Genomic DNA, 12211 nt, shown 5'->3' on the forward strand with positions numbered 1-12211 from the left:
GGATAATATTTATTAATTTAAGAATTATGGTTTTGTGGTTGAGAATGTGACTTTATTTTAATTGATTCGCTCAATAATAAAACAAATTCCGAGTATTCCACTTGTCCATGAACGCCTCACCGTGATGCACGACGGGAGTCGCAGCTATGGCAACATACGGCAGCAGCAAAGAGACGAACTTAACCGTAAGATTAATGTCCACTTTTTCCACGTTTACGACCACCTTTTGTCTACTGTTTGTCATTGTAATGAAACCAGCCGTTTTATTTCGGTGACGTTTAAATTTAGGTATCCTATTTGTTAACTAAAATGTATTTCAGGTCAACACGGTTGTATTGAGCGAACAGCCATGTTTGCTATGAAGCATTTTACTGTCTTGAGAACTTGACTGGTGCGTAGTGATTCCGCGTAATGTCGGCTGAGAAGCAGCCTGTGGCCGCCGAGGGGAAGCAGCCTGTGGACGGCCTGCTCTTCGGCAGTCGCAGCCGGTCTTACGGCAGTCTGGTCCGGTCTAGTCGCTCCCCGGTTCGCGGCAGATTTGTACAACATGACATCCAACCAGGAGAAACCCTTCAAGGTCTGGCTTTGAAATATGGAGTGACTGTAAGTACACTTTTCCTTGTCAGCTAAGCTAGTTTAGTCACTTTAACTGCTACACAGTCAAAGTTGTGTTTTGCCATTATAATAATTCAACTGTATTCAAATTATGAGCTAAAGACCACCATGTTAAAAGTAATGTGTAGTGTAGCATAAATGCATTCTTCTATTTATATTGTCATGTTTCGAATTAATCTCTTTATGCCATTTGTTTGTTTCAATCCCTTTTTAGTCCCATTTAACCTGCTCATTTTGCTGAATTGCAAGCTACAGATTGATTGCACTTTAACTAATTAATGTCGTAATTCTGTGAGGGTAATTAAGCTGTATGCTAACAAGTAACTAATGTTGCCTTCCAGATGGAACAAATTCAAAGAGCCAACAGGCTGTACACTAATGACTCCATCTACCTGAAGAAGTCCTTGTCCATCCCTGTCCTCTCAGATGTGGAAGGACACACTTGTGATGAAAGCGGACATAAGAATGAGGGTGAAGCCTCTGTAGAGGCGGCAGGCCGGACTTGTCCATATAATGGCCTCAAAGCGAGCCCCTCTTACCAAGAGAAGACGACAGAGCTCACAGCCAGGGATTTTTTGACAAGACTTGATGGCCTCATCAGCGAGTCCAAGCAGGCTGCAGCCAGAGGATGGAAGGATGCAGAGAAGAGGTAAACCACACATTGAACGCGTGCAAAGAATGTTAGCTTTGACTGCTGTTTACCAACCAAACATTTACTTTTTATATCCCCCGGTTGATATTCTGATGAGCATAATTATGTCTATGGCTATGACCTCTTAGTTGCCATGGCAACCCACCACTTGGTCGGGCAGGAAGTTCGTTTTTTGCTAAGAATGTTTGATTGTTCATCTTCCGTCTTCTGGCAGGGTTACTGACCTGGAGGCTGTGTGCTCCAGCAGAACAAACGAACAGCAGTCGCCTTTACGACGGCGTCCTCCGGCGCTGCACGTGACAGTGCCGCGCACTACCACCAAGCTCACCATGAAGCTGAGGGAACAAGAGGATGAGATCTTTGAGCTGTGACCACTTTCTGCTTGCTCAGCAACAGAACTGCATATCTTTGCCAACCTGCTGTGTGTGTGTGTGTATACACTTATCCTCAGGATCGATTTAAAGGGGACCCGTTATGCTTTTTCCACTTTTATGAATAGGTGCAGATTCTGGAAGATCTAGAAAGCTTTCTGTGTTGGTTATTGTGTGTAGCTGCTCCATAGGAGTTCACAAAAAAAGAGCATAATTGGTCCCGTGTAAGCACTTAATCTTTTTTTTTTTTAAATCAGAGATGGACACTGTGGTCTCACAGTGATCACATGGAGGCTGGTCACATGTTGATTTGGTCACATGATGGTCATGGGACAGGCATGTAGCTGCCATACGTGCCCAATTACACTAGCTAACACTGTTCTTATTAACTTATTCACTCCTAACAGTTTGTTATAGCTTGTAGATGTGCAATAATGATTTTAATACTAATATATGCAATGTTGAGAGAGAAAAAGGCTTAGTTTTATAGCTTTTGTAAAGTTTATTAAACTTTTTTCTTCAAATACTAGTGTGTGTTTGTAATGTTAAATTGTAAAATAAAAGATCCCAATATAAAGTGCCTTCACATACATCACTTGCTGTCCTTTTGGTGCATGTTGGACAGAGAGACCACACCCACAAAGTATTGCTGTCACAGTCATTTATTATTATTACTGTACAATTATTATTGGCTATTTCTTGGATGCTGGATTGTTCAGTATATTTTTCCGTGTTTGAAGCATCCTTCCGACCACCAGAGGGCAGCATTGTATCAGTATTCTCCCTCTTTAAAACCAAGTTAGGGGGCCAATCATGCAGTAAGTCCAGATATTAAAATAGTGGATAAAGTGTGAACTAGTTACCTCTTTGACCTCTCACATGAACACCCCAAAACTAACAAACAAAATCTCAATCAGCCTCTCCAGCAGCTTGATGTTCTTGGAGAACCTTTGAGCTGGATGCCTTGTTCCCAAGTGGAATGTCTGGCAGGCGCCTCAATTTCCTTGGTAGCAACAACAGAGATGTGCATCTCAGTCTGGTCCAATTTAGGGTCATATCGTCCCATCCTCCACGAGTTTGTTGAGTCCTTTGCAGATTCGAGACAGGTTGGGCCTGAAGTGCCCATCGGGTTCGTACAGCTTCGTGAGGAGCTCGGGGTCGGCGTAATGGTTGAACACATGGTTGATGCGGCCGTGAGATTTGGGGGTCAGGTGGGTGTTGACCAGTTTGAGCAGCAGGTCCCTGCAGCTGGTCAGCAGCTCAGCCATCACAGTCTTGTCGAAGGTGAAGTCCACCTGCACACAGGTGATGTCACATGACTGACAGGTGTTCTATAAGGACAATGAGCTTCCACCTTTACAAAGGTCACAACACTCAATGCTCTTGTGTACTGATGTACCTGAATGTGTGAATGTGTACCTCATAGAAACTGATGGCCGTCATTGCTCCTTGGTGCAACTTCTTCTTAAAGTCCTGTGCCATGCTGAGCTCCTCTGTGCTGAAGCGGTTGTTTCGGAACAGAAGGCCAATCTTCACGGCAATCTTGATCAGGTCCTTGATCACCTTCTGGGCCTCGGACTTGTTACCCGAGTACTCCTTGGAGTAGCGGTACAGTTCGTCCAGGATGTCACTGGCGGTGTCGTCGATGAACATTTGGACGGAGGTTTTGTTGGCCACGCTGCTGAGGATCTTCTTCTGGACCTTTAAGGCCATGTCCTTGGAGCTGAAGTGGTCCATATCTGAAAGGGAAAAAAAAATTTTTTCTTTTGAGTCTTGTGGTAACCATTAATTCATTGATTATTACTGCATACGTATTAGTAGCAGCACGGTGGTGGACAAGTGGTTAGCATGTAGACTTGAGTTCGAATCTCCACTTGGACATCTTTGTGTGGAGCTTGCATGTTCTCCTATGCATATTAGCAAAATTTCATTTCACTCTTTCTTCGGACTGGAAATCTTCACACTGCATTTTTTGGTTAAACGCCTTCCTTATTGGTCGTCAAGCAGATTTAATAAGTGGCAAACAAAAGAAGTATTTATGAAGGTATCAGGACCAACAACATTCTCACACCTGCTTGTCAAGGCGAACCACAATAATAAGACACATAAAGAGCAGCCTAGTGACTGTTGTCTCACATAACAAAAAACAAGTTTAAAGTGAAACTGTTACTACTGTCAGTGATAACTAAGCTAGAAAACGGTGACACATTTGGTTTGTTTGTGTCTGATTTGTGATGAGTGATGGGGGAAAAACACCAGTAAAGTGACTCCACTGAGGTTTTTAATGTCTCCGCTGGGGTAGTCAAGCACACACACACACACCCAGGAGAGGTCATCAGTAGACCTAAGAAGGTCCGATGTTTACCACTGCATCCAGTTAATCCCACAGTGATGACGCAACCTTGGGAGTTCCAGGCTTTTCCTCAGTTATTCTTTAGACACATCTCTCTTTAGAGCAGGGGCCTCAAACACGCGGCCCGCGGGCCATATGTGGCCCGCAGGACACTAGTTTGAGGCCCCCACCTTGATATGAAAGTTTAATGTTAGCACGGCCCACGCAAGTTTGATATGGATGCTGTATGGTATCATGTACCCAGAAAAAATTATTACGTTTGATTAATGCTCATGTTAAAGGTTAAATAACTGTTAATAGTTATCCTCCCTATCTGTGTGGAAGTGGTAAGTTTTTGGCTTTTTAAGTTTAAAGGAAATAACTTGAAGGCTACCGTTTAGGTCGCTAGCTCTCTAGTTTGCGAGTTAGCATGTGTTTCTAGACCCTGCAGTTGCGCAATATGTTGTAAATAAAAAGAGTATAAATGTGACTATAGTCGTGTTTTGTCATGTCTACAGGGCTCTAATAATGCTTTGTTCATTTTAATCTGAAAAAAATAATTTGTCTACCCATCAACTATATGTGGTCTAAGTTTTGTATTATTTGCCGTTTTATTGTTATTATATTTATTTATTTATTACTGATTCATTGATTTTCTTTATTCTTGATTTGTTTATTTATTTTTCATCTTATTTTGTGTAGAAAAATAAAAAGTAAGATATTTGAGAACAGTGGAATGTTTTATCAGAGCTTTTCTCGTAGAAAATCGAAACCAAAGCAAAGTTTATTCATTTTCCTGTTTTTAATAAATGCATTTTTTTGGTTTTTTTTTTGGAAAACCTGATGCGGCCCAGTCTCGCCCAGACCCTAGCTCCAGTGGCCCCCAAGTAAATTGAGTTTGAGACCCCTGCTTTAGAGGGAACCAGGAAGCAGACTGGGAATCATCTTCCAGTTGCAAGACACCTCAAAGACTGTCACCCCCACAAGTAACTGCCCATTTACCAAAGCAGTGGTTTTTAATCCGTCAGATGATTAAAGTGCTCAGTGCTGTGTTATAGTGGCCTACATGGACTGAGCAAGGCTGATGTGAAGGGTTCTGGTGTTCTAGTCGAACAGTCCATCTTGATAAACAAGTTGGACAGCATCCGTACACGCTTACAAACTCAGTGTGTCAGATCTTCAGTATGTGTGGTTCCACCGAGAGAGCTTTATCTACTTCCTGTCTCCAACAGGCTCAGTTGAACAGCAGAAGAAGGTGAATGTGCAAAAGAGAGCAGCTCTTGTGTGCAACTTTTCGCCTGTGCTGACAAGTGCTGGAGGCGAGTCACATAGCTGAGGCAGGCCCACGCCTGTTTGCTCCACATGTCATCACCAGAACAAACGGCTACAATTCTGACCCAACGGCATGTTTAATCATGGATCTAGAAGGGGGAACCACTATCTGGGATTCTGCATTCATGCACTGAAGAGAATTTAGTGCAAACAGTGATGACCACATATTCATTTTAACGTGCACTGTGGGCCCATTCACGTGCACAGATATGAACAAGGATCAAGGAAGTGTCGCATCTCTTACAGCTCGCTTACAAAGGCTGCCTTTTTTCCTGCTGGGAATTACGTTCATTGTACGTTCATTTTCTACCGCTTCTTCCTCACGAGGGTCGCGGGGGTGCTGGAGCCTATCCCAGCTGTCTTCGGGCGTGAGGCGGGGTACACCCTGGACTGGTGGCCAGCCAATCACAGGGCACATATAGACAAACAACCATTCACACTCACATTCAAACCTATGGACAATTTGGAGTCACCAATTAACCTAGCATGTTTTTGGAATGTGGGAGGAAACCGGAGTACCCGGAGAAAACCCACGCATGCACGGGGAGAACATGCAAACTCCACACAGAGATGGCTGAAGGTGGAATTGAACTCTGGTCTCCTAGCTGTGAGGTCTGCGTGCTAACCACTAGACCGCCGTGCCGCCATATAAAAAAATTATATTATCAATTTCACTTGGGTTGACACGTATGATCACCTGTATGTGTTGCCCTATTGGTCGCATCAGATTGAACAAAGTGGTGTCAATGACCTTGACGTTAAAGTGAGGTGGACACTGACTATACCTAATGTTCACTGATGATGTAATGTAGTAATGTAATGTACAGTAAATGTTCATCAGCATATTCCCAATCACACATCACAACATCAATACAAACATAGTTTCGACTGAGGTTCTTCGGCACCTTCTATGACACTGTGGCGAGCTTCTGCAGTGTGATCGGCCATTGTGTGCTCGAGGTTTAGAGGTTGGGGGCAGCACAGACAGAGACAGGACAAGCCTGCTGGGAATTAAAGAAGGTTAACGCCTGCTGGGAATTAAAGAAGGTTCATTAGATGTGTTTGTTTTATAAGTTATGATGGAGGAGGAGTTAAAGCGCTGACGAGACTCGAGCAGCAAAATCAACAGCTTCTCCCACTGGTTTGCTGTTTAATTGTAGTGGGGGTAGATGACATCATCGTCTATCGTGCACATGACGCAAACCTCAGCATTTTTGCGTGGACAGGTAAAACAAAGCCTTTTGGTTTGTGCCATATAAGGAAGACATAAGCAACATTATCTCACCACTGTTATGTGTAAGATTCTCTTACTGGTTTTTAAATGTCTTAACCGCCTTGCCCCTTCTTATTTATCTGATCTGCTTTTACCATATCAACCCCCGCCAACCCTGTGGTCCTCCGGCACTGGCCTTTTAACTATACTAAAACCCAGAACGAAAACCCACGGTGAGGCAGCATTAAGCCACTATGGCCCCCACCTGTGGAACAGCCTGCCGGAGAGCCTCAGGACTGCGGAGACTGTTGATATTTAAAAAAAAAAGATTGAAGACACACCTTTTTAATCAGGCTTTTAACTAATATTTTTAAACATTTCTTATGTTTTTATCTTTTTAGTCCTATTTTATGCTCTTAGTCTTTAGCTTTTAACTCCAGTGATTCCTCGGGGGAGGGGGGTCCTCCACACTGGGGAGGACCCCCCCCCCTTTCCTTGGGTCCCTTTGACCTGGCCGGCTGGGGGTTCCTCCCTTTAATGTGGGGGTCCGCCCGTTTGTCGGAGTCGGGGGGGTTGGGTGCTGGTCCCCTGATGGCACGGCCTGCGGCTCCTCCCAGTGTGGACGGCCCCAAAGGTGGCGTTTCCTTGATCCTCAGTGCCATGCCATGTCTCCCTACTGTGTGTGATTGTGTGAGTGTGTGTGTGTGTGTCTAGTATGGAGGGTGGGAGGGAGTTTAGTGGGGGCTTAGTATTTGTTTTTCCTTTTAATTGTGTTAATTGTTTTTCATTCTGTAAAGCACTTTGTGTTGCTTGTCTTTGCAGGAAAAGTGCTATATAAATAAAGTTGATTTGATTTGATTTTGTTAATTTTTTGTGTCATATCGCGAGTGAGACTGTTTGATGACCATTTGTCGTTTGGGCTCACAGTGATGTCAAGCAAGTTATTGTCAGCAGCTGTTTTTAACTGCTTCTAACTGCTGCTTCTGCTTCTGCCATAGATAAAAGAATGTACAGTATTGGAAATTGTGCATTGTTATCTTTGGGGTACCAAATGAAGTGTCAAGTAGCTGTGTATCTAAACGGGTCGGTGGTCTTTGTCAGACCACTTGTCCAATGCGTTGCTCTACCATGAATGTCGTGAATGTTGTGTTTGGTCAGTGCCATTGATCATGCCGATGGTTGTGCTGCCGATGGAGTGAGAAGGACATTGAAATATCAGGCCACAGTCCACTGAAGAGACCCTCAAGTGTTTGTCCCGCCAAGAAGCATGTAGGCGGACTGTAGCACTAGTAAATATTTAGCATTCCTCACATGTAACAACATGTTGACGTAAAAGTCTGGTCTGTTTGTCGAGGCTTCAAAGTGAAGCAAACAAGATGAAAATCAGAGAGATCTTGTGGAAACTTCCTAGACCTCACCAAGGCTCAACGCTGCATCTATGATCGCTCTCAACAATGACAACGTAGCATAAAAATGCGGAAAAGCAAAGCTGCAGTATCAGAGATGAACAAGGAGGACGTTGTTTGTACAAAGACCGTCATTGAAGGTTGTCCACATTTAGATAAACTGACAATGACCACAAAACTGTGGTGCTGTAGTGTTTGTGTTAGCAGCGCTTGTTCATCCAAGTGTGCATTTACAGTCACATGGCTTACATACGTCCCCTCATACACTCAAACGTGTGTTCATGAAGAACACCAACAGCTGGAATAGTGTGGCTGTGTCTCAACTGGTGCACTTGCGTACTTAGTCTTTTAGTGCAGAAGTACATTCACAAAAATTCAGGAAAAAAAGCAGTAGTTTTATAAGAATATCATGAAATATTGAGAGAGTGCCGTCATATTATCAAGAGAAAGCATAAAATTGGAAAAATTAAAGGAAAAAGTTGAAAAAACAAAGACAATGTTGCGATTATTGGAAAATTAAGTTTGGAAAAGTTAAAATATTACAATATGAAAATGAAAATGTGAGAGTGAAGTCATCATGTGAAGAGAAAAAAAATACAAGATGAAAGTTGAAATATTTGTAAAAAATAAAAAAAACAGCAAAAAGTGTAATGTAAGGGGAAAAGGTTCATACTAATGTACTAGGTTTTAATAGGTCACTGATAACTGAGATGGACGTTTTTTTTTAATTTTTAAATGAAAAAAATGTCTCAGCATATGTACTAGGTATGAATATAAACGAGTCATAAACAAGTATGCGTTACGGATAATGCATTTTTGCTGGATATGTGTATGGAACAAGTACATGTCGTCATTATCAGTGTATCAATGTGTAAGGAAAATGCTCATTATGTATTCACTCTTCACACTCTAATTGGCCAATCGCACGCAGCGACCTCCTATCCCGAGACGGTGAGGAGTTCAGCAGTGCAATTGGCAAGTTGAAAACGGTTTTCTTTGGTTTGTATCTAAAGTAATTTGGTAAAGTTGTTCTGTAGCATATGCGATTATGCGGTGTGCAGCGCTGCAGTACAACATTAGGTACACTTGCACAGGAGCACAAGAGCATGTATGGCTGACATACAATATTACTCTTCTCTCAATACGTTGCAGTATACACCTTGCAATCTAAACCTGTTACTACACGGTGCATTTTTTTCAAGACGGTCACTGATGGCATTTTTTTCTTTTCTGCTTGTTTCGGGTGGTTTGGCTGGTGATATAAAGTCGGTTGGAAAACTGCTTGAGCATAGTGGGGAAATGGAAGACCACACAGTTTTAGTTAAGGCCCGGAGTGGCAGGCCAAGAATAATCTCAGATAAGAAGAAGCGAAGGATGGTCAGTCAAACTCAACCCACAGACCAGCTCCAAAGCCCTACAACATGATCTTGGTGCAGATGGTGTCACCCTGCATCCTTCAACTATTCGGCTATTCTGGGAAAGTCATGCAGAATAAGCCTTTTTTTGCGCACATGCCCCAAACTGAGTCGCTTGAGGTATGCTAAAGCACATTTCGAGAAGCCAGCTTCATTTTGGAGGAGCTGTAGACTGATGAAACTAAAATTGACTTGTTTGGACATAACGAGGGGCGGTATGCACGGCGGATGAAGACCTGCCTACTTCTATTATTGCACACTTTCTGTAAATTCTCTAAACTTAATTTCACTTCTCATCTATCACTGTAATTATCTGCTATATGATATATTTATGGCTGATCCTAACAACCAGTGATTTATAAAGAAAAAAAATATTAAAAATAAAAATTATCAGGGGTGCCCAAACATTTTCAATAATTAAATGTACAATTTATAAATATTTTATAAATAAATTTATATTTTTATATATTTTATAAATAATTAAAGACTCAAGGATCACTTGCACACATACACATATAGCTGAATAAAAGAATCCATATAGCAACTTCAGATCAACCTAAATCAATTTCAAAGTAAAGATGTCTTTACTCTTTAAGCTCCGCCCATTTCCGGTTAAACCACACCCACTTCCGATTCATACCCCGCCCATTCCGTTCTTCTGTCAGCGGATGCAAATACAGAAAATTTAGATCTGTGTACAGATACGGATACAGATAGTGGTGTACTCGTGCATACCTAGCATCTACGTCCAGCATCCTGTCATCTACTAGTATACATTGTACTGTATACATTATACATTGTACTCATCCGAGCTGCATCATCAGTTGATGCTCAATGACTAGGTGACACACTAGGCTCGATAAGACCACTCTACTATAAGGAGTCTGGCTATCATCATGTAAATACAGTATAGCCTTAATGCAGGATGAGGTTCACACAAATGTGCAACATCAGCCTGAACTTGTCAATCACTCAGGAGGGCTCATCCAGAATTTGACCTCTCGCACCCGAAACAACAATAATGCCCCTCGACCAACGAGCCATGATGGCAGTAGCTTGAAGTCATCTGCTTCCTCCAAAAGTTGTGCGTACGTCTTCATGTTAAGTGTTGAAAGTGCAAAGAGGACATTGTGCTGTTTCTCCTGAGCGTTGCACAAGTAGACGTTGCTCAAGCTTGCGGCACGTCAGCCCTGCCCCTAAAGGGAAGCGAAACTGACAGCTGACAGTTGGCCGCCATCATCGCTGCCTTTGTGCCGCCAAAGTACTCCTCAATGAGTGTGATCATCTCTCAGTGACTCCCTGAGCCAACAAGCCGGCAATCACTGTGCCAGCCTACAGGGGTGTATATGTGTGTGTGGTTGTGTGAGGAAGGGGGGGGGGGGGTCCGGTCCAAGTCCTTGTTGAGCAACTCTTGGCCTGTGCTACACACAACTTAGCTCCACATGTCAGCCTGCATGTGCATACATGTTGCGGCATTCACGCACCTCGCACATGCGTCTCAACATGGAGGAAAGCATCAAGAACTCTTTTTGAGACCCTTCCCGCCCCCCAGTCAGCAATGCAAATATAATAATGTGTTCGAGAGGGGTTGGTTAGTCTTACCTGAACTTGTTTGCAGTGTCCTCCTCCCCGTGGATGTGGTGGTACGTGTCCTCTGTGTCACAGTGACAACGCTCTGACCTCAATGGCAATGCTTCATTTTAAACAAGAAAATCATCTGCTCTCACGTCTAAGTCGTCTGATAGTGTGGACTTGTACTTCCTTGAGGAACTAAACATGCATTGACACACCCCTCAGTGTCTGTGTGTGTGTATGTGTGTGTGTATGAACAAGTGTGTGTTCTTGTGTGTGTGTGTCTCTCTCTCTCTCTCTCTCTGGCTCTTTCTCCCTGCACTAACTTGTATGTGCGGCCCTCATAGATTGAAATGTAAACTGCTGTGGTGCCCCCCGCTCATCCCACTGACTGCTTGTGGACTGCTGACGTTGTGCGTCTGCCCGTCCTGACAAGTCAACGCACAAAGAATGCAGTCGTAAGCCAGCCGTGCAGCCGCCTGAAAGGGGAGCGGCTTAAAAACCTATTTGTGTGTGTGTGTGTGTGTGTGTGTGTGTGTGTGTGTGTGTGCGCACGCTCACCTTTAGTGGAATGCAGCTGCTGTCAGTGCTGCGTTCACTCTCTCTTTCATTTAAGGCAGAAAGCAAAATGTCGACATATTTATCCCAACACACACATCCGACAGCCGCATTCATGTTTTGTATTTAGTATTCATCGCTTCATTGTACTTGACTTTCACCATAATTGAATTTGTCTTGGAGTATAATAAAGTACGTATATATCTATGACAACAATGGACTGACTAGGATGTGAGCAACATTTACTTTATTTGATTTATTTCACAGTCGTGTTTTGTCATCAACACATACAACTTTGTAGTGGTAGTTCAAATAACTGGAGTACAGTCGACCGTCACCACTTCACGGTTTAAATTCCAATCTATTGTGGTTTTCAAAAATATATTCATTAATAAATCATACTGTTTTGTGGTTGAATATGGCCTATTTTTGGTTAGGAATATGCCTATTGAAGCAAATAATATGTATTTTCCTCAGATTAAACATTTGCAAGCATAGAAATGGAATGGCTAAATGAATGATAGGTAGTATTCTACACTTGGTGTCAGTAATGTTGCTATAATGTTGGTGAGACACACAAAAGCACCAGACTTGGTCAGCAAAACAACAGGCTTTTATTGCAGGTTTGAATGATCTCCCTGCAGGTACAATAATCCAGAATAAAAGCATGATCTACTGTTGCAACCATAACCCACGCCAAGCTAAAACTCAACTCTGAATCTCTGACGTCACTTCCTGTCTTTCC

The 12211-nt window shown here is 42.8% G+C and overlaps 2 protein-coding genes across 3 annotated transcripts; one reads left to right on the forward strand and one right to left on the reverse strand.

Annotated features, from left to right (window-relative positions):
- Positions 1-117: 117 nt before the first annotated feature.
- Positions 118-2272, forward strand: lysmd1 (LysM, putative peptidoglycan-binding, domain containing 1). 2 transcript variants are annotated; one of them, XM_058052958.2, is made up of 4 exons: positions 118-185; positions 400-603; positions 957-1264; positions 1482-2272. In XM_058052958.2, exons 2-4 carry the CDS (start codon positions 412-414, stop codon positions 1636-1638), a joined length of 657 nt encoding a protein of 218 aa, XP_057908941.2. In that variant the 5' UTR covers positions 118-185; positions 400-411; the 3' UTR covers positions 1639-2272. The 2 variants fall into 2 exon arrangements, with proteins under 2 accessions (XP_057908941.2, XP_057908940.2); XM_058052957.2 differs by having other exon boundaries at positions 135-185; positions 321-603.
- Positions 2186-11353, reverse strand: tnfaip8l2b (tumor necrosis factor, alpha-induced protein 8-like 2b). Its single transcript, XM_078790728.1, has 3 exons — positions 10939-11353; positions 3058-3377; positions 2186-2933 (listed from the first exon to the last, which is right to left on the reverse strand). The coding sequence occupies exons 2-3, from the start codon at positions 3373-3375 to the stop codon at positions 2691-2693; spliced, it is 561 nt and encodes a 186-aa protein (XP_078646854.1). The 5' UTR covers positions 3376-3377; positions 10939-11353; the 3' UTR covers positions 2186-2690.
- Positions 11354-12211: the final 858 nt, after the last annotated feature.

The sequence above is a fragment of the Doryrhamphus excisus genome, linkage group LG5 (assembly GCF_037039965.1).
Source record: "Doryrhamphus excisus strain RoL-2023G ecotype Guam linkage group LG5, RoL_Dexc_Guam_v1.1, whole genome shotgun sequence".
Taxonomy (NCBI): domain Eukaryota; kingdom Metazoa; phylum Chordata; class Actinopteri; order Syngnathiformes; family Syngnathidae; genus Doryrhamphus; species Doryrhamphus excisus.

Excerpts from the sequence above, each read along its gene's own strand:
- lysmd1 (XM_058052958.2), top strand. The coding sequence starts at position 412 with ATGTCGGCTGAGAAGCAGCCTGTGGCCGCCGAGGGGAAGCAGCCTGTG. Across the intron at positions 604-956 it reads CTTTGAAATATGGAGTGACT|ATGGAACAAATTCAAAGAGC; the intron begins GTAAGTACACTT and ends GTTGCCTTCCAG. Across the intron at positions 1,265-1,481 it reads TGGAAGGATGCAGAGAAGAG|GGTTACTGACCTGGAGGCTG; the intron begins GTAAACCACACA and ends GTCTTCTGGCAG.
- tnfaip8l2b (XM_078790728.1), bottom strand. The coding sequence starts at position 3,375 with ATGGACCACTTCAGCTCCAAGGACATGGCCTTAAAGGTCCAGAAGAAG. Across the intron at positions 2,934-3,057 it reads CGGCCATCAGTTTCTATGAG|GTGGACTTCACCTTCGACAA; the intron begins GTACACATTCAC and ends ACCTGTGTGCAG.